The sequence below is a fragment of the Ylistrum balloti genome, unplaced genomic scaffold (assembly GCF_031769215.1).
Source record: "Ylistrum balloti isolate Yb309-2 unplaced genomic scaffold, AGI_CSIRO_Ybal_v1 Utg370420, whole genome shotgun sequence".
Lineage (NCBI taxonomy): Eukaryota > Metazoa > Mollusca > Bivalvia > Pectinida > Pectinidae > Ylistrum > Ylistrum balloti.
The window spans coordinates 616,478-637,863 of record NW_026782284.1 but is presented as its reverse complement, the minus strand read 5'-3'; the positions used below and the strand labels follow the sequence as shown (position 1 = coordinate 637,863).

At 35.4% G+C, this 21,386-nt stretch overlaps 1 protein-coding gene across 1 annotated transcript; it reads right to left on the bottom strand.

Moving 5' to 3' along the window:
- Positions 1 to 1,762: 1,762 nt before the first annotated feature.
- LOC132554649 (beta-mannosidase-like) lies at positions 1,763 to 21,221 on the bottom strand. Its single transcript, XM_060218965.1, has 18 exons — positions 21,101 to 21,221; positions 19,648 to 19,794; positions 17,849 to 17,997; positions 17,397 to 17,596; positions 15,649 to 15,716; positions 14,161 to 14,333; positions 12,263 to 12,434; positions 11,382 to 11,548; positions 10,787 to 10,924; positions 10,317 to 10,396; positions 9,331 to 9,521; positions 8,405 to 8,584; positions 7,947 to 8,044; positions 5,845 to 5,992; positions 5,331 to 5,508; positions 4,792 to 4,900; positions 4,360 to 4,548; positions 1,763 to 2,682 (listed from the first exon to the last, which is right to left on the bottom strand). Exons 1-18 carry the CDS (start codon positions 21,219 to 21,221, stop codon positions 2,443 to 2,445), a joined length of 2,748 nt encoding a protein of 915 aa, XP_060074948.1. The 3' UTR covers positions 1,763 to 2,442.
- Between the last annotated feature and the right edge of the window lie 165 nt (positions 21,222 to 21,386).

Sequence of the window (21,386 nt, the reverse complement as noted above, 5' to 3'; positions counted from 1 at the left end):
GATCTGTTGTGTTATCTTATTCCGGTGCTCCTACGTACCTGCATCCTACCTATGTAAAATTTTACTAGGGGTTTTAGATGACCTATTGCAATCCCCTTTTGTGTGGTGTTGTGCGTGTGTGTTGTAAACTTTTAACATCTTTGATTTATTCTGGAAAACTCCTGAACCGATTTCAATGAAATTTTACAAAAACCTTCAATGGCTTAAAATGCACCAAAATTCTGAGTTATATGGTCCCCAAACCCCAGGGGCCTGAGGAGTGGGCCCAAAAGTATCAAATTAATTGAAACTTCAAAAATCTTCTTCTCAAATCCCTGTAATGGTAGAATCAAGTATTCTTCTTTGGTAGAAAGGCCTTCAGATGCTTTATCAGAGTTGTAAATTTCATGACTCCAGGGTCTCGAATTTCCCTCTGTGGAGGGGGTAAAATTTACTTACCCCCAGGAGCTGATGGGCAGGGCCAAAAATGGGTCAAATTGACTGAAATTTCAAATATCTTCTTTTCAATACCCAGATAATGTACTTTTCATGGAAGGAAGTGTCTTACGATGCTTTATAAAAATTGTAAATTCCATGGCCCCATGGTTTCACATTTCCCCCAGTGGAGGGGGTCAAATTAAATATATTTTACACAGGAAAATTACTTTTTTGAGCATAATTTGTTAATTTTCTTTCAAAAATAGTTAATACTTGGTTAGAATTTATTTTTTATTAGTATAAGCTGACTGTTTGAAGATGCACATATTGACCTTGACTGACCACCAGGGGCTGATTGGCAGGGCTAAAAATGGATCAAATTGACTTGAATTTCAAAGATGTTCTACTGTTTCTGGGTGGGAGATTTTATGTAGGAAATTCGGTTAATGTAGATACAATTTACATTTACATTACGTGTACAATAAAGTTATATCACTTCTTTTAAGAAAATCATGTCTGTGATAGGTTAAAAGAACCATAGTGACATAGGTAACCATTAAGGTGCCCGGGCTTCTTGTTTTTAACTTTTTTTTTGGTTGTCTTGAAAATCATAACATGACATGGTGTTCTTGTGGACAGCAGTTTGATTTGAGCATATTTCCAAAAGTTGTTGTGTTTTTTTTTCACAATTTTAATCTTGTTCAGATTTCTTTTAGTTTTCCACACATCTCCATAAAACTTTATTTGATTTGTGATTAAAACATACAGCGCTCTTCACAATTTGTTTCATTATCACCACATCGATATTCATATTCTTTTTGATACAACAAATGCTGAATGTTTTTTGGGTATGTGACGGGCATATAATGTTCCACCCTGAGGTATACTCTTGTTTCTCCATAGTTTTGAATTTGCTCAAAAGTAACAAACAAACAAATTTGACCTTTAATCTCGGTCTTCAACAAACTTGTTGATTTCACCATAATGACGAAAGAGATAGGTGAAAGTTACACTGTGGCAAATGTCTCCCTCTAAACAAATACTCTAAGAACACAGTGCTACAAAAATAAATAAAAAATCCACTCTTATCAATTTTTTTATTTCTAAATTCAACAATTTCAAATACATCATTATAATGTAAGAATCAATGCATAACAAAATGTCTGATTTCATTAAGAATGTCATCACTATGACAACAATAAACAGGATAGATGATCAACTTCCTATTCTGTCTGATATCATTTATAAACAAAATATACAAAAGACTATCAGTAAGCCTGATAAAAATTAATACAAAATACATTTGTTTTTTTATTTAAAAACAATAAGATTTTAAAAAGTGGAATTAAAATTCATAACAAAAGATAATTACATGTAATGATTAACAAACAAACACAAATGTTCCTATATTTCAATACAGAAATTGATACGATGAATGGAAGGTTATGTCATATGTAAATATCAATAATTATAAACACATTTTGGGCTGCAGGTAGGAGGCCTTTAGCACCTTACAAAATTGTATATTGCACAGAAAATGAATAACGAATAAAATTGATGTTGTTGAAATAATTACCACTAACACTTGTGGGGTACACACAATGTGTTATGCTTGTCGGTTTTATGTGACTTTGACATCAAGCGTTCCCAGTCTAACACCATAGAAAATTGTGTTCTTGTTTGACCTTGGAGTGAGTAGGCCACTGTGAACTAATTACCAGAATGAGAACCAGAAAATCTACATTAAGATGGGTAGACATAGATGTGTTTCAAAACGTCTTTTCTTCAAATAAAGCTTTTAGAAATGATTTTGAAAATTACTAAACAATAAAAGTTACATGATGCTCAAAGGCACTGCTGCTGCCAAGACAGCTTTGAATGGTTTTACAAAAATATATATATATACCCCACGGTATATTAGTCTCTGTGATTAAAATGAAATTTTAACCAAAAGCATAAAACTTATTTGGAGTATTGATTAACAACATTGTTTAATGTGCACTGATGTGGTACATCTTTAATTGTTCAATGATAGACATCAGCCAGAGATCTCACTGTTAGCGCGATTCGGAGAGAGGATACGTCGGTAGGTTCACTTGCATAAAACTGCACTAATTTCTTGGAAGTGACCATCAGAAAGCCATTGTCTGAAAACCTGCCTCTAATGTCGTGAGCATCCAACCAAACAAATACAGAAATAGAGCCTGCTGTTACAGTGATGTTGTACACCTGTTTATCTGTCGTGGTCTGCTGCACATCTACAACCTGTAGAAACAATATCTATTGTATAATAATATATCTAACACGTCTCTATTACAGGTATTATAGTATGTTAAACCAAGTTCTTTCTTGGAGAACCTGACATTTCTTAGATTTGACAAAGGTTTCTACTATTCTAGAACTTCTCTTTTTATGTTGCACTATGTTAACGGTCTCTATAAATGGATAATTTCTCTTTTGATATTTTACTCTTGTTTCATGAATTTTGAGTTTTAATTAGGGCCCCGCATCGCGATGCGGGTGCCCTATAGTAATCACCTTGTCCGTCTGTCCGTCTGTCTCGCCGTCTGTCTGTCTGTCCGTTTCACTTTCCGCACGATATCTTGAGAAGGAATGATGAGATTTCGATGAAACTTGCTTATGATACTTGGTACATAAGTCCCTCGCTCAAGTTCGATGTTCGCCAAATTCCGCGCATATTTAATGAGGCTGCTGCAATCTGATTGGCTGAATGTTTTACATGTCTGTCGGTTTCGCTTTCCGCGCGATATCTTGAGAAGGAATGATGGGATTTCGATGAAACATGCTTATGATACTTGGTACATAAGTCCCTTGCTCAAGTTTGATGTTCACCAAATTCCGCGCATGTTTAATGAGGCTGCTGCAATCTGATTGGCTGAATGTTTTACATGTCTGTCGGTTTCGCTTTCCACGCGATATCTTGAGAAGGAATGATGGGATTTCGATGAAACTCGCTTATGATACTTGGTACATAAGTCCCTCGCTCAAGTTCGATGTTTGCCGAATTCCGCTGCTGCAATCTGATTGGCTGAATGTTTTACAGAGAATATCTTCTGAAGGAATGATTTGGGATTTCTTTAAAACTTGCTTTGTGATACTTGGTACATAAGCCCCTCATTCGAGTTCAATGTTCACCCTGTCCGTCTGTCTGTCCGTCCGTTTCCCTGTCCGTCGATCCATATATCTGTCCATCTGTCCATTTTCATTGGATTTTGATGAAAGTTGCTTTCAATACTTGACACCTGTCCATAAGTTGTCTGTCCGATTCACTTGTTGACCTAACACTCATTAAAACAACCAAAATTGCTATGTCTTCACATATGTACCTGCAGTTTTTGTTTTCAATTCTTGCCATGAAATTCATACCATTTTCAATTATTTACATACTGCTATTACCATTTTTCAATATTTCTTAATATTAAGAAACTCAATCATAAGGGGTAGGTATTATGCGGGGCCCTTCCTCGACATTGGTCTAGTTAATTTTGTTTACACATTTTGAAACAGTTGTTGGGGTTAATACATAGTGACAGTGAGGAAACATACACAGTGATGACAAAACCTACAAATTACAAATCTGAAAAGCAATCTCCCTTTTTACATAAGCATCCTGTGTACCAAATGTGGGCATGATCAACCAAAAAGACCTCAATCACATTCCTGTGCCACTACATCACACCTGCTACCTATTTACCAAATATGGTCATAATTCGCCCATGAGAACAGAAGCTATTGGATGGAAAAAAGTTTACTGTAATTCTATTTTTAGTAACAGACCACATGGCCTTTGACCAACTAACCTGAAAGCATGTGGTTGATCCTTCTCGCACAAGTAATATGTACCAAATTCAGGCAGAAGAGAATGGAAAGATTTCAGTCAGATGAACAGCACAAAATCAATAAGTAGGAGACAAAGCTTACCTGTACAACAGAATTTTTGAGTCCAACAACACTTTTGTATTCAGTGAGTGGTTGCCAAGCAACAGGTTCATTGCCAGGGTCCCCAAGATGGAAAAACAGGAAGCAGAAGTTTTTCCCTTGAATACAACCTGCTTCTTTCATCATATCGAGGGTATTGTTATGGAAGACCAGCTCAGATGTTTCATTCAACTGAAAAAAATCAGTTCACAAATTTCATTGTAGAAGAGAATTTTGGACACATAAATCCCTCAGACATTTAAAGGAGTACCAACTAGAATTCAAACACATGGGTGATCATTCTGAAAACCATGAGTTCTACATTTCTGTAATCTATTCACATTTACTGGAACATAGAGTAAAAAGTTACGTATTCTGGCAACAATAAGCAATAATTATTATGGATGCCAGCAAACAAATTTTGAGATGACTTACCGAGTACTGTTGTACCCAACTATGAAGAGGGGTAGAGTTATTCCAGGAGTACATGACTATGTGTAGTTGTCCCGAAAGACCCAGCCCACGCACCTTTCCTAGTCCAGTGCTGTGAACAGATTTAATACAAAAAGCTCATTACAAATTTAAGTACTACCTACCTGTTATACCAGTAGGTATGTAAAATATTCCAATGGAGATTGAGACTTTCAAGAAATTTTTGCAAGGTTGTGCATAACATCCAATGTAGACAATGTTTCAGTGTTTATGTGTTGTTGCTTCAGGATTAATGAAAGATAAATGATGTTATTTTTGTTAAAAGTTCCAGTTTTAAGTTTAAGGCCAATAAATATAGCCTAGCCTATTGCTAGGTCAGATGTCAGAATTTGTATTCAGATTGTCACCTAACTCTAAATTAGTTGGAACTATACTTCAAATTTTGTATTTAAGGAAAAGTTAAAGAAATCTGTTGTCAAGTTGAATCCACTTGTAGTTGAATGATTCAGTAAGTCTGATTCTATAATCAACCTATGACCTGCCTGTAGTCGGGACGGAAAGTTAGACGATGTGTGTCAGGATGACGATCCTCCACCACTGGGATATGGTCTGCTACTAGATACACATAGACATCATCGCCGTCCATGTAAGGGGAGATAAGAAGTGGCGCAAAGAAATGTCGAGCAAAATAATGCAGCATTTTCCACTGTCCACCATATTCTGGAACAAAATACTTATATTTAACCTATAGTAGAATACATTTCCCATGGTAAAGATAAGGAATAATGTCAGCCATATGTATACAGTAGATATATGTGGACTGGATATTCCGCACAAGGCAGTAGAAACTGGATCTGATATATGCATTTGTCTACATTCAAACCACAAAGGCTATAATATCTAGTATAAAATTTGTTTTATTCTTCATCCAAAGTCTCTGCCTAATATTTGTTTTGAGAGGACAAGGCAAATTAAACATCAGATGAAACGTAACTTTTCAGAAAATGTGTAAAGTTTGTCCTTATCAGTGAGGATTGTCTGAGGTATATGACAAACCTAAAGAAGCCCATGTTGGTGCCTGCCAGATATCATTCAGCTGCCAGTACATGGCACCCATGGTGTTGCCTCGCCCAGACTCATCCAGACGATTCTGCCATCGACGATAATGTTCTGTCTCTGCTTTTATACCAACAGCCTGAGTTATCTGTATATCAATCATAAAGTGCCATTAGATATCAGTACACTGTCACAGTAACCTTTTTATCAGGTATTCAGTTATGTATGTAGTATTATTGATGATATTCATGTACAAGATTTAATGTCAGGGCACAAAAATCGTTACAAAATTTTCATCACATTGATAATTTCATTTTTATTTTTCAAATCTTTATTCTTCAATTTAAAAAGGAATGGGTTTGATTATTATTATTGTTTAAATAAGAAACCATTACCAGAACACAGAATCAGAATCAAACCAATAATTATCAATCAAATACAACAGTGAAATAGCATCAAAACAATTAAATCAGTATATCTAGACAGACACTGACCTGGGTGTCAGTAACTCTAGACAGACTGACCTGGGTGTCAGTATAACTAGACAGACACTGACCTGGGTGTCAGTAAATCTAGACAGACACTGACCTGGGTGTCAGTAACTCTAGACAGACACTGACCTGGGTGTCAGTAAATCTAGACAGACACTGACCTGGGTGTCAGTAACTCTAGACAGACAATGACCTGGGTGTCAGTAAATCTAGACAGACACTGACCTGGGTGTCAGTAAATCTAGACAGACACTGACCTGGGTGTCAGTATATCTAGACAGACACTGACCTGGGTGTCAGTATATCTAGACAGACACTGACCTGGGTGTCAGTAAATCTAGACAGACAATGACCTGGGTGTCAGTATATCTAGACAGACAATGACCTGGGTGTCAGTAACTCTAGACAGACACTGACCTGGGTGTCAGTAACTCTAGACAGACACTGACCTGGGTGTCAGTAAATCTAGACAGACACTGACCTGGGTGTCAGTAAATCTAGACAGACAATGACCTGGGTGTCAGTAAATCTAGACAGACACTGACCTGGGTGTCAGTATATCTAGACAGACAATGACCTGGGTGTCAGTAAATCTAGACAGACACTGACCTGGGTGTCAGTAAATCTAGACAGACACTGACCTGGGTGTCAGTAAATCTAGACAGACACTGACCTGGGTGTCAGTATATCTAGACAGACACTGACCTGGGTGTCAGTATATCTAGACAGACAATGACCTGGGTGTCAGTATATCTAGACAGACACTGACCTGGGTGTCAGTAAATCTAGACAGACAATGACCTGGGTGTCAGTATATCTAGACAAACAATGACCTGGGTGTCAGTAACTCTAGACAGACACTGACCTGGGTGTCAGTAACTCTAGACAGACACTGACCTGGGTGTCAGTATATCTAGACAGACACTGACCTGGGTGTCAGTATATCTAGACAGACACTGACCTGGGTGTCAATAACTCTAGACAGACACTGACCTGGGTGTCAGTAACTCTAGACAGACACTGACCTGGGTGTCAGTAAATCTAGACAGACAATGACCTGGGTGTCAGTATATCTAGACAGACAATGACCTGGGTGTCAGTATATCTAGACAGACAATGACCTGGGTGTCAGTATATCTAGACAGAAACTGACTGGGTGTCAGTACTAGACAGACACTGACCTGGGTGTCAGTAACTCTAGACAGACACTGACCTGGGTGTCAGTAAATCTAGACAGACAATGACCTGGGTGTCAGTATATCTAGACAGACAATGACCTGGGTGTCAGTATATCTAGACAGACAATGACCTGGGTGTCAGTATATCTAGACAGAAACTGACCTGGGTGTCAGTATATCTAGACAGACAATGACCTGGGTGTCAGTATATCTAGACAGACAATGACCTGGGTGTCAGTATATCTAGACAGAAACTGACCTGGGTGTCAGTATATCTAGACAGACAATGACCTGGGTGTCAGTATATCTAGACAGACAATGACCTGGGTGTCAGTATATCTAGACAGACACTGACCTGGTTAATAGTGAAAAATCATTTGTAAAATTACTTAGACATAAGAATGCAATGCTTTGACCAGCTATCACAACTTACCTGTGTAAGATAAATGCTATCTTTAAATCTCTGATTCGGGTCAGTGCTATTTGGGAGAGTGAACAGCATACTGATTTCAGCCATCAACTCAACATTACCTGCAAAAAGTTTAAATGAGATGAAAAAGTTATCAGTCCTGCATATCATATTCTTATATTCAAAACAGTTGTTTTTTTTTGTAATGACATACTATAATTGATAACACTGCTGCCCATATACAAAAATCATTGATTTTTGGGGGATTTCCATTTATTAATTTTGTGTGTACTCTTTAATAATGCACAGATTTATACATCCACAAATTAATTAAATTTTAAAAATTTAAATTATCAGTAGTTGGCTTCATGATTGTTGTTTCAGCACAAAATCAAGTGCCCACAACGACAGTGTTTTTTTTCTTTAGACAATGATGAAATTTGAGTCCCATGAAAATAAATAAATTGACAGGTAATACACACCAGCTGGGTGATGCTGTCTGTAGTCATTCAGGTCAGACCAGTATGTAAGGTCCTCAGGGGCATACACTTTCTTCAGTGTTTCATAGGAGGGGTATGCCTGGAGGCCGTACTCGGAGGAAAATCGTGGTATTCTGTATGTTCCGTCCAAGTAAAATGGCAACAAGTACTTATACTCGTGGACTGAAACGGAAGAATTTATTTACAATTATTTACAAAATAGATTCTTAAAACAAAATATTCTAGTGGTCTTCAGCAGGAACTTGGCAAAATAATACATGTATATAGATATACTAATAGCAGGCTTGAGAATTCTTACTAAATTCCTTTGGGGTTGACAACACAAGAACTTGGCACAAAGTCCCAACCCCAAGGTCCATATACATGTATTACAGACACTTAAATACAGGGACCCTGTTTTGATAATTCGTGCCAAGCCCCTGTGGTTGACAATGATAATGAAATTATGCTGACTATTAGAAAGAACAAGTTGTGAATCTCAACTTCCCAGGAGTCAAATGACTGTTTGGTAGTTTTCAGAAAAATGACAGATCAATCAGGTGATCTAATACAGAGCTTGTCTTTAGCTAACACAGAGCTCATGCCTGTAGCTCATCTCATTTGCATACTTTATCTAACACAGAGCTCATACTCATTTGCATACTTTAGCTAACACAGAGCTAATGCTTGTGGCTCATCTCATTTGTATAACCATTATGGTTCTTACCTATCTTTCTAAATGTGATTTACATTGGCAGCACTCATTCTTATAATACCAGGTCAGGTACTGTACCTCTCTTTATACTTGTAACGAGAGGAAATGAACAAAACTTAGGTAAGATAAACAAGTGTTCTTCAGCCTTTGTTCTGTTGACATAACCTACTGTGTGTGGTAGGTTAATGCCGACAAAACCATGTGTCATACATACTGTCACCGTATAGCTCACTCCAAGGTTCAGTGGCCACGCCCCCTTCTTGTAGACTTTCTACACCGTTCCCCGGGCTAGACAGGATGAACGGACGACTAGAATCCTCTCTGGCTACCAGGGGAGCCATGAGGCCTTTATATAAAGTTAAGTAATCACTTTTGTAGCGTGTAAAGTTAGCGTCTGTGTTGTACCTGTAGAATCAAGGAAAAAGGAAATGATGCTTACAAACTACTGTGTACACAATTCAACATTCCTGTAAAGTTAGAAAACAAAATAGAACTTGTGGTATAAAATATCGGATGTATTCATTCCTAATACATGATTAACTGCTGTCAAAATATACTTTGTATAGGGAAAAACAATGTAAAATATTCTTGACAGTTGACATACCTCTAGGGTGTATGACAACTGACAAGTATACTGCATTTTCTTCAGGTTGGTAATTTTTATAGAATAGAAGTTCTTATAAAACAACCAGTAAAAAATTGGATTGTGACTACATGGTCACCTTCATCAGATTAATGACCACCGTGGAGTGTACTAGCACTAGTCTATAATGTATTTACCATCTCATCACACTATTTTCGACCTTAAGTGCACATAGGATTATATTACTACCATCTCGCACACTAAGTACGTCAGTGCTAGTACACTCCCCACTGGTAATTTTCTGATGAAGATGACTGTGTAGTACTTTAAAAACACAGTTTTTTTTTTAATAAATGTCCAATGTGGGGTGTGTGCACGTTACGCAGCTATAGGGTTTTCAAGATTTTTTTTCATAGAAAAATCAAAGATTCTTTGGGACTCCCATCATTGTTTGTCATGATTAAATGGTAATCGAAACACAACACTCTAATCTTCTACTGGTTGTGTTTTAGAACTTCCATTCTAATAAGATCTATACAACTGTAGCACAGAAATTGTAACTTATGTAAATCGTGAATGGTGAGGATGACAACAGATGACATTAATACAGAACATACCAACTCTGGATCAGGGCTTTCTCATTCTCATTATTTCCACTCCAGATCACAATAGAAGGATGGTGTTTCAATCTCCGAACCTAAAATCAAAATGTTACTGTGAACCTGAAACTATCACTCATGATATCGAATTAATTTGGTAAGGAACACAATATACATATAGTAAGTTCTATTTATAGTAACAATGACCACCTTGGTTCTGTGAATCTGTAGGTTACCTTATTCTTTCTTTCAACTGAGCAAAAACGAGAACGTAAGATATTGAAGAAACTATAAGTTCTAAGGGGGATTTACTTTTGTTAATTTTGTGAGTACTATTAGTATTAGTATGAGTTGATGTACTGATCTGTATGTGTCCATGAAATCAAGTGTCCACAGTGATTTTTTTGAAAACTACAGAAATTGACCTTCACCAAAATATATGATTCTATAGTAATAAGTGATATAGATTTCCATGGCAATAAAATTACCTGGTATGTAATTTCCGAAGCTACACTGTCCATGAATGATTCGTGTACTGGGTACATAGCACAACCAAACATAAAATCCTGCCAGATCATTATTCCCAGACGGTCTGCGGCCTCATAAAGCTCCTCCATCTCATAAACCTGCCAACAACCACAGAAATCTCATCACCTTTAATCAATAATTTCTGATCATTTTATGTACAGTTAGCAATTGAAAAATGTAATTAAAAACTGAAAAATATAGGATCTGAATAATGTCTCAAAATGATTTTGACATATCATGTAATGAATGTTTTACACACTTACCTCTCCTACACACAGTGAGAGTCAGAGTTACCTCCCCTAGTTACACCTCCAGTCACACTTACCTCTCCTACACACAGTGAGAGTCAGAGTTACCTCCCCTAGTTACACCTCCAGTCACACTTACCCCTCCTACACACAGTGAGAGTCAGAGTTACCTTCCCTATGTACCTCTCCAGTCATATTTACCTTACCTCCGCACAGCAAGAGTCATTTATCTCCAATCACACTTACCCCTCCTACACACAGTGAGAGTCAGAGTTACCTTCCCTAGCTACACCGCCATCACACTTACCCCACCTCCCCACACACGCAGCACATTCATGTTGACATCTGCTGCAGCCTGTAGCAGCTCATTAACATAATCTGGAGTAACTCTGTCCAGAAACACATCAGCAGGGATCCAGTTAGACCCCTTGAAATAGATCGGTTTGTTATTTATCCTGAAGTAAAATGTTCGACCTGAAAAATGAAAAAAAAAAAAAAAAAAATTAATATAACTGTAAACTGACAGTTGATTCAATTTGTGAAGTCAGTTATGTACGAGAGGTTTATTGTGCTTTGTTGAATATGTACAGGTGTAGGCACAGGTTTATAAGTCTGGTTTTAACATTACAAAGAAACATTCAAGAATTGATGAACTCTTGGTTCAACATCTCAAATTTACTTGTTTCTCGTCTTGCATAGTACCTTACATTTAGCTGTGATACATATGTGTATGAAATGAAAATGAAATTTAATGTTGCATTGTTTGCAAGTTAAATAATTAACAAAAACTCTATCAAGCTTTCAATATGGTGCTGTTACAGCAACAAGCATTGTTCTGGAGGTAGCAGGAGGAAATTTGATTTTGATCTAAGAACACAAATATCCTGGAGCTGATCAGCTGAGACAAAGTGTCCTACCTTTACTTCAATTGGTCTAAACATATAGCCTTAAATTGTTTTTAATCAGCTGCACAAAATAGCCTTACTTGGCTTTGAATTACTGGGACAAATAATCTTACCTTGGCTGTACTTGGCTGAGATGAATGGCCTTACCTTGCCTTGAATTGCCTGAGATGAATAACCTTACCTTGGCTGTACTTGGCTGAGATGAATAACCTTACCTTGGCTGTAATTGGCTGAGATGAATAGCCAATCTTTGACTTTGATTAGCCCGGACAAATAACCTTACCTTGGCTTTGATTGGCAGAGACAAAGTCCTGTACCACCTCGACAGTTCTAAATCCAATATCAATTTTCTTTCCCGACATTTCCTGCCCATTTGTGCTGGTGAAGAATGTGTACAGCTTGTACAGTGTCTGGTTACCATGGCCATTTGGCCACCACATCTTAATGGGCACTGTCTGAATTCAAGATTGTATCCTTTACAGTAAAATACAATTGACACTGTCTAAATAGAACCACATCAATATATACAGTGTAAAAAAAGTACTTTCTCAGATCCAGTTATCACTTTCACAATATTGTAACACATTAACATAATTAATAATTTCTTAATTACAATACACTGTATGTTTCATTTAAACACCTTCACCTTTTATGTAATGAAAAATCTTAAATACTTGGTACATCTTTTTAACTTTACTGAAATTATATAAACTCTACATACAAAATTTATATGAAATTATTTAGTATCATCATATAACCCTACACTGTACATAAACATAACAAACATTTCACAACTGAATTGGCATCAATGTCCACCAAATATATGATAAAAAAAACCAGTTGATACAAAAACAAGAACATATAAGAGGTCAAAATTTTATACTCCTTCAGTTCGGTTTGAAATCTGCCATTGAGAACAGAAGCTTTTGTCTGGAAAAAACTGATATCCAAGTAAGGCAAAGAAACCTTATACCATTGGATCACAAATAAATTACTGTAAATATAATACCTTAGCAGTTTTTATCAAATATTACAGTGCTAATAGCGGTACCTGTATGTTGTTTATATAACAATTATTGTGAATGAATGAATTCGTCTAATTTGCTTAACAGTTATAACGCACTGAAATTTCATTGTACCATATTAAGTATGTTTACATAAGTTGATTTCTAAGTACACCTTGAAATATTTGAAGATGAAAATGATTTTTCTCATCCTTTATTTTGCCACTCACTGATCTGGTCCGGCATGAGAATACTTGAACATTAAATGTTGATTTTATTATACACCATACCTTTGGGATTATATTATACACCATACCTTTGGGATTATATTATACACAATACCTTTGGGATTATATTATACACAATACCTTTGGGATTATATTATACACCATACCTTTGGGATTATATTATACACAATACCTTTGGGATTGTATTATACACCATACCTTTGGGATTATATTATACACAATACCTTTGGGATTATATTATACACCATACCTTTGGGATTTTATTATACACAATACCTTTGGGATTTTATTATACATCATACCTTTGGGATTATATTATACACAATACCTTTGGGATTATATTATACACCATACCTTTGGGATTATATTATACACCATACCTTTGGGATTATATTATACACAATACCTTTGGGATTATATTATACACAATACCTTTGGGATTTTATTATACACCATACCTTTGGGATTTTATTATACATCATACCTTTGGGATTATATTATACACCATACCTTTGGGATTATTTATACATACACAATACCTTTGGGATTTTATTATACACCATACCTTTGGGATTTTATTATACATCATACCTTTGGGATTATATTATACACAATACCTTTGGGATTTTATTATACACCATACCTTTGGGATTTTATTATACATCATACCTTTGGGATTATATTATACACCATACCTTTGGGATTTTATCATACACAATACCTTTGGGATTATATTATACACCATACCTTTGGGATTATATTATACACCATACCTTTGGGATTATATTATACACAATACCTTTGGGATTATATTATACACCATACCTTTGGGATTATATTATACACCATACCTTTGGGATTATATTATACACCATACCTTTGGGATTATATTATACACAATACCTTTGGGATTATATTATACACAGTACCTTTGGGATGGCGATAGATATAGATACTGAACAGTTATCCCTAGTAAGGCTAATCGGTTCTTGGTGAGTGACCGGTGTCCCATCCAGTCGTATTTCCAAATTTCCACTAGTATTCTGACCATCTGGGATGTCCATGAACACCTCGGTTTTCAGTGTCCAGTTGTTGTCACTCCCTGTCACAAAACAATGTCTATTGTCAGACAATATGTTACAGAAAAACAAAGTCTATTGTCAAACAATATAATATAGAAAAAAATGTCTATTGTCAGACAATACAATATAGAAAAACAATGTCTATTGTCAGACAATATAATATAGAAAAACAATGTCTATTGTCAAACAATATGTTACAGAAAAACAAAGTCTATTGTCAAACAATATAATATAGAAAAACAATGTCTATTGTCAGACAATACAATATAGAAAAACAATGTCTATTGTCAGACAATACAATATAGAAAAACAATGTCTATTGTCAAGCAATATGTTACAGAAAAACAAAGTCTATTGTCAAACTATATAATATAGAAAAACAATGTCTATTGTCAGACAATACAATATAGAAAAACAAAGTCTATTGTCAGACAATATAATATAGAAAAACAATGTCTATTGTCAGACAATACAATATAGAAAAACAATGTCTATTGTCAGACAATACAATATAGAAAAACAATGTCTATTGTCAGACAATATAATATAGAAAAACAATGTCTATTGTCAGACAATACAATATAGAAAAACAATGTCTATTGTCAAACAATATGTTACAGAAAAACAAAGTCTATTGTCAAACAATATAATATAAAAAAAACAATGTCTATTGTCAAACAATATGTGTGCCTGTACATAGAGAACAATGGAATGTAAGTGATATGATAATTTCTAGCAATCTTTATGAAATAATACTACCAAACCATTGTGATTTAATAGACTAACTTCATTTTCATCTTTTACTTTTTTCAATTTGTGAAATTGATTTTGGTATCTAAAAAGTATATTTACAGAATAAGGACAAACATTCTTTAGCTGTAGCAATATGTTTATCCTTGACACCCAGGGGTTACAATCACTGTCACTCTCTTCATCCCTGGAACATTTCAAGGTGAAATTGAAGGTTCCAAGTGTGGCACCTTGTGGATAAGTTGAGAAGATGAGTTTGATCCTGTGATGTACATCAAATGAAATTAAAGGTCACATAACAGTATGCTGGACTGGCTTTAGAGTTGGGTGTCACTTCTTTGTGATCTTCAAATCAGTGTATCAGTCAGTGATAATTTCTCATGAACCTGGTCTAGACAAATTACTTCGATGGTGCCTTCAGTTTGGCCAGGAAATGTTCTAGGGGTAAAAAGAGCTAAAGTGATCATAACCACTGGAGTGTCAAGGATGCACCTCAACTGAACAGTTTTAATTTCATACACAACTAAATATCTGTTTTGTTTGAGAAAAATTGTCCTGGAATGTGTCTTACACATGGTATCTTACCTAGGATTGTTTCTGTAGTAACTTGACTGATGACCCCGTGGTTGTAACTTCGTACATATATACTTTTCCTGAAACAACATCCAGGTTTTTTTAATCATACTGTATACTTTTCCTGAAACAACATCCAGGTTTTTTTAATCATACTGTATACTTTTCCTGAAACAACATCCAGGTTTTTTTAATCATACTGTATGTTCAGATGATATCACATGATATAAATTGTACCATATATACCATACTCTCTATTTCCTGGGATGTATTCTATTCTATATGTGGTAATAATTCACATCAACATCTCATTGTAAGTTTGTTGTCCACTGCTACCCTTTGATGGCCCTAATGACCTTTCCTGTGTTTACGGGCCGTTAAGAATGTAATAATAATTGTTGTCCACTAACAGATAACATGACAGTTACCTTATATAATGTAGGAGTCAGCTGCGGATGCTGTTTCTATGTAAATAAACAACTTCAGAACTGAGCAAGTTTTCTTATGTTTTCTGTGAATACAGGTCTTAGCTTTTATCTATTGTTGAGAGAAAAACCAACTTGTCCAGAAAAAAAATGAAATGACCTTCTCTATTCCTCGTATACCCACCATTTTAACTGAGGACATTGGACATAACGGTCATTTTTCTATCAATTATAAATATATTGGTACATATGTATTATAGTGACAAGGGGGTGTCATTCCCAAGAAGGAAAAACTAAACAAATTATTTTCAATTGTGTTTTTGATATTCTATGAGCTGCAGATCTTGATAACACCTACACTATCTTAAAGATAAATATTCTATCAGGTCAGGGAAATCTTGCAAAATCCCAGTGCCTGTATATACCTACAATATTCCCTGTATATACCTACCACCTGCACATATATCTACCATATTCCCTGTATGTACCTACCATATTCCCTGTATATTCCTACCATATTCCCTGTATATTCCTACCATATTCCCTGTATATTCCTACCATATTCCCTGTATATTCCTACCACCTGCATATATCTACCATATTTCCTGTATATACCTACCACCTGTATATACCTACCATATTCCCTGTATATACCTACCATATTCCCTGTATATTCCTACCATATTCCCTGTATATACCTACCACCTGCATATATCTACCATATTCCCTGTATATACCTACTACCTGCATATATCTACCATATTCCCTGTATATACCCCCTGTATATTCCTACCATATTCCCTGTATATTCCTACCATATTCCCTGTATATACCTACCATATTCCCTGTATATACATACCATATTCCCTGTGTATACCTACCACATGTGTATACCTACCATATTCCCTGTATATACCTACCATATTCCCTGTATATACCTACCATATTCCATGTGTATACCTACCACATGTGTATACCTACCATATTCCCTGTATATACCTACCATATTCTGTGTATATACCTACTATAGTCCCTGTATATTCCTACCATATTCCCTGTATATACCTACCATATTCCCTGTATGTACCTACCATATTCCATGTGTATATTCCTACCATATTCCCTGTATATACCTACCATATTCCCTGTATATTCCTACCATATTCCCTGTATATACCTACCATATTCCATGTGTATACCTACCATATTCCCTGTATATACCTACCATATTCCCTGTATATACCTACCATATTCCCTGTATATACCTACCATATTCCATGTGTATACCTACCATATTCCATGTGTATACCTACCATATTCCCTGTATATACCTACCATATTCCCTGTGTAGGAAATGATGGACCCCAGTCCCAGCTGAATGAACTCTGCATCTTCCTGATCATGTTGGCATGACAATCTCCATGATATGAAGGGACGGGACATTCCGGGGGAACAACATACTCCCCATTTGCTGCCTGCTGGGCAGCATACTTTACAGCTGATTTGAAAGATATTTTTATAGTATTTGTACCAACCTGTGAATATTAGAGAGAGACAAATATAGACCAGGTTTACCAGCAATTATAAAGGAATAAAAAGTAGCAAAAACACAATGAGTGTGTCACAGATTAACAGGGCCTGTAGGCAGGTCAACTCATAAAGAATCTGGAAAAGTAAGGAGAATCCTCTGGTAAATGACTACACTTACAAAACGTGGAAAGATAATTCATGAATGACACACAACAATACATTTCAGTAGTATTAACAGGTAAGAAACTAGTACTTACAACAGCAGCCTGTTTGATGTTGAATATATAACGGACAAACATATTGTCTGACTGACCAATGACATGACCATTGATAAAGATCACAGCCACAGTATCTAACCCATCACAGACTAGCTCAAGGGTGTTCTGTCCTAGCATTTCACTGGTCACTATAAATGATAAAAAGGTTAGTTATAATACACCTCTACCATGATAACAATTTGATGTTGTCATTGTTCTTTCTCCTGACTTAATATTAAGACTCACAACATGTGTCACTTTTTTTTCATGTTAATTTTGAATAAGTGATAAATCTTGGCTAATCAGCACCCGATAAATTAGTGCTAACATAAATGTAATTCATCGTATCAGGTTTGGGACAAAGGGGTCACAAGTTTTTTTTCCCACTGAACTTGTCTACATTTTATATATGCTCTCAATAATTCAATAAAGATATCTATCAAAATTTTGAAAACGGTGCTCCGATGTCACCTGAAAATTAAAATACTACAACTACACTGATTATAAGTTCTCAGGCTAGACTGTCATTCTGGGCCAATTTGTTTCAAGGGACTAATTGAATGGCTAAATTTCGTTATTTTTTCCCATGAGTTTGATTTCAGGCAAGCATTGTAATACTTAAAATTAGACTCTCCACAAAATTATAACTCTCTGAGAGAAATTGATAATGATTATCAACTTAAAAAAGGAAGCTAGTTGACACTCGCTGTTGTGTCTACCACCCATCGCTGTTTTGATCGGCGATAGCAAAGTTCATCATGTGACCTTTCAGAGCCTTTTTTTTTTTTTTTTACATTTTTTTTTATTTTTGAAAGATTTTGACATAATTGTACAAAACAAGACATCTATCCATCATCCATCCATCATCCATCTATCCATCCACCCATGACATTCTATTATTCTTACAATGAATATGTATACATGCCTGTCATCACTATTCACCTCATTATCATTATAACCACCTTCATTACCATACATCCTCATATCTCTAGTGCACGTTATTATCATATACAATACGTATATGTCATCCATCTAAATGTTTTATCCAAGTCATTCATACATGCACACACACATTCACCCATAGTCACTTGTTCATTATACCACAAGAATACAATACATATATAGGGTGAGAGATAGTGACCTTTCAGAGCCTTGTTTTAACTTGATATGATTTCTTACCATGTATAATTATGTAATTAGCCAATACTTTATTTGCCAGCAATGTTTCAATTCTTATTTTGTAAAATGGCCTCTTGTTTCATGCTTTACGTATGACAGAAGTAAATGAATTTTAATCAATCTAAAATTGCATGCTCAAAGACAATGTTGTTAATCAAAATGGTTATGCAAACTTTAAAATATCATAATTAACAGGAAGTGCACAATTTTTAACAGATATTTAAATGTTATAATGTCTTTTATCAGTTATGAAATGAATATCTTTAATCAAAACATTCTAATCATATCCTTTTTATACATTACGGTGTTAATCATTTCAAATAGTCACTTCAACACATTTTGGGATAATGACTGACAGTGTGTGTATGTAGGATCAACATTCACTTGTAGAAATATAATGTTTTTAAAAGAAAGAGTTAATAAATAAACAAAAAAAAAATAAAAAAAGCCAGAAACCTGAAAAATGACCAAACCAGTAGATTATACAATGTGTACTTTGATCATCAGATTCAAATATATAAACAATGATGACTATTTAACTGTCAAAGCCACATAGTCAGGCCAAACATGCTTTTCAAAGGAATAATTGAATAAACAAAAACAAAAATCAAAACAGAAACCTTGAAATGTACGACTGTATGACCAGTCATCCCTGGAAATCCAACGATACTCTTCGTCATTTTTCCTGTAATACGGGTCATGAATCATGTTACTCTCCATGAGGGCTGTATACATGTTTCCAGGCACCTTCCCAGTAACAGATATACCTGTAATAGAAAGGTAACATAACTTGAAACACAGAAAGGTCACAATGTACACTAGTGCTTTATGGTATTATGTATGATAACCCAAAGTGGTGCAACCATGTTGGATAAAAGAAAAAATTCTTTTGGCTTGAGAGAATACTCACAGCAAAAGTTGCATCTCATACATGTAGTATTGATTACAATGCGTGAACTCATAGGCAGTGTGAGTTTTACATTACATGTATAGTTATATACAGTAATTAGGTCATAAACTGTATCAAACCCAGGTAAAATAGTTGGTAGGTTACAAACTTATAGTGGTTGAATATTAACTTACCAAACACACTTTAATTTGTATATAAATTGTGTAAACATAAGGAAATATTAAACCTGTTGCAAGTTTTTAATATAAGTTATTGACATCATACAATAACATATCAATCTGTCAAATGAAATTAAAGACTTATAATGCATAGAATGGTAAGCAAACCCAGTGGAGGCTAAAATCTTGTGTCAGCTTTCATGTTTGTTAACCCAGTCATGCAGTCATTGAAGTCTTCTCACGGGTTTAACTAATCTCATCTACAGGTGCTCCATTCTATTATATGCTACAGTTAATTTTCACGCCACACTATCAGAGCCATTTTGTCAATCAGTGATAAGTGAGCCCATTTTCCTAACAAAAATAATATAAATCAAAATGATTTATCATAAAAATATGTGCCAAATAAAAAAACACTTGGCTTTGTAATATCATTGATTTGATAAACAATATTTTCCTATTTTAGCTGGAGGTTTTATTCCATATGGTCTGATATTTCAGTCATAAATAACTTATTAAACATTTTTAATTTGAAAATATCAAATATAATATATAGAAATTATCACAAAAAATAGCATGGTCAGTTTAAAATTTATCCAGCTTTCTAGTCCATTTTAAATCGAATGTGTTAGTCATGTATGCTAGGGGGAGCTTGTGTACCAACACAACAAGGATATAGCTGACTTAGCTGTACATATGTATCTTTACAAGGAGATAGGCCGCCTCCCTATATCTTACATGTACATTCCTGGTGAAACAGAATGGTGTTGACATTTCCGTCTTAATATTGCCCAGTGACAACATATACAAGTCAGGAGTGCGTCTGTATTGTGCATGAAATTGTTCCAATATGTGAGCTCCCAAGCCCGACATACTAGGTTTGCTTGATCCTCTGTACTCCTGTAATTAGCCGTACGCCTATAAGCGGCATGCATCCGTCTCAGTTTAGAAGTGGGAAACACGAAGAATATCGTATCAACAAGCTTCAAACGTAACATGACTTACCTCTGTTTTCATCTCGTACCGTCCAGTTTCCATTTAGGTCTACTGTGACGACACCTCCGTAGCAAAAACAACACAACGATAGTGTTAACACACCAAACACCGCAATGTTTTGGCTCGCCATTTTCATGTCATGTGACTTCTCTTGTACGCTTCCGGATTCATAGGACATCTTAACCGCGCGGGAGATTTGGTTTATTTCTTTGAAAATTGAGAAAAATGAAAGATATGGTTAGAGTTTATAATAGTAAATGAAAGACGTGTGCTCTTCCAGACCGACACGATTTCA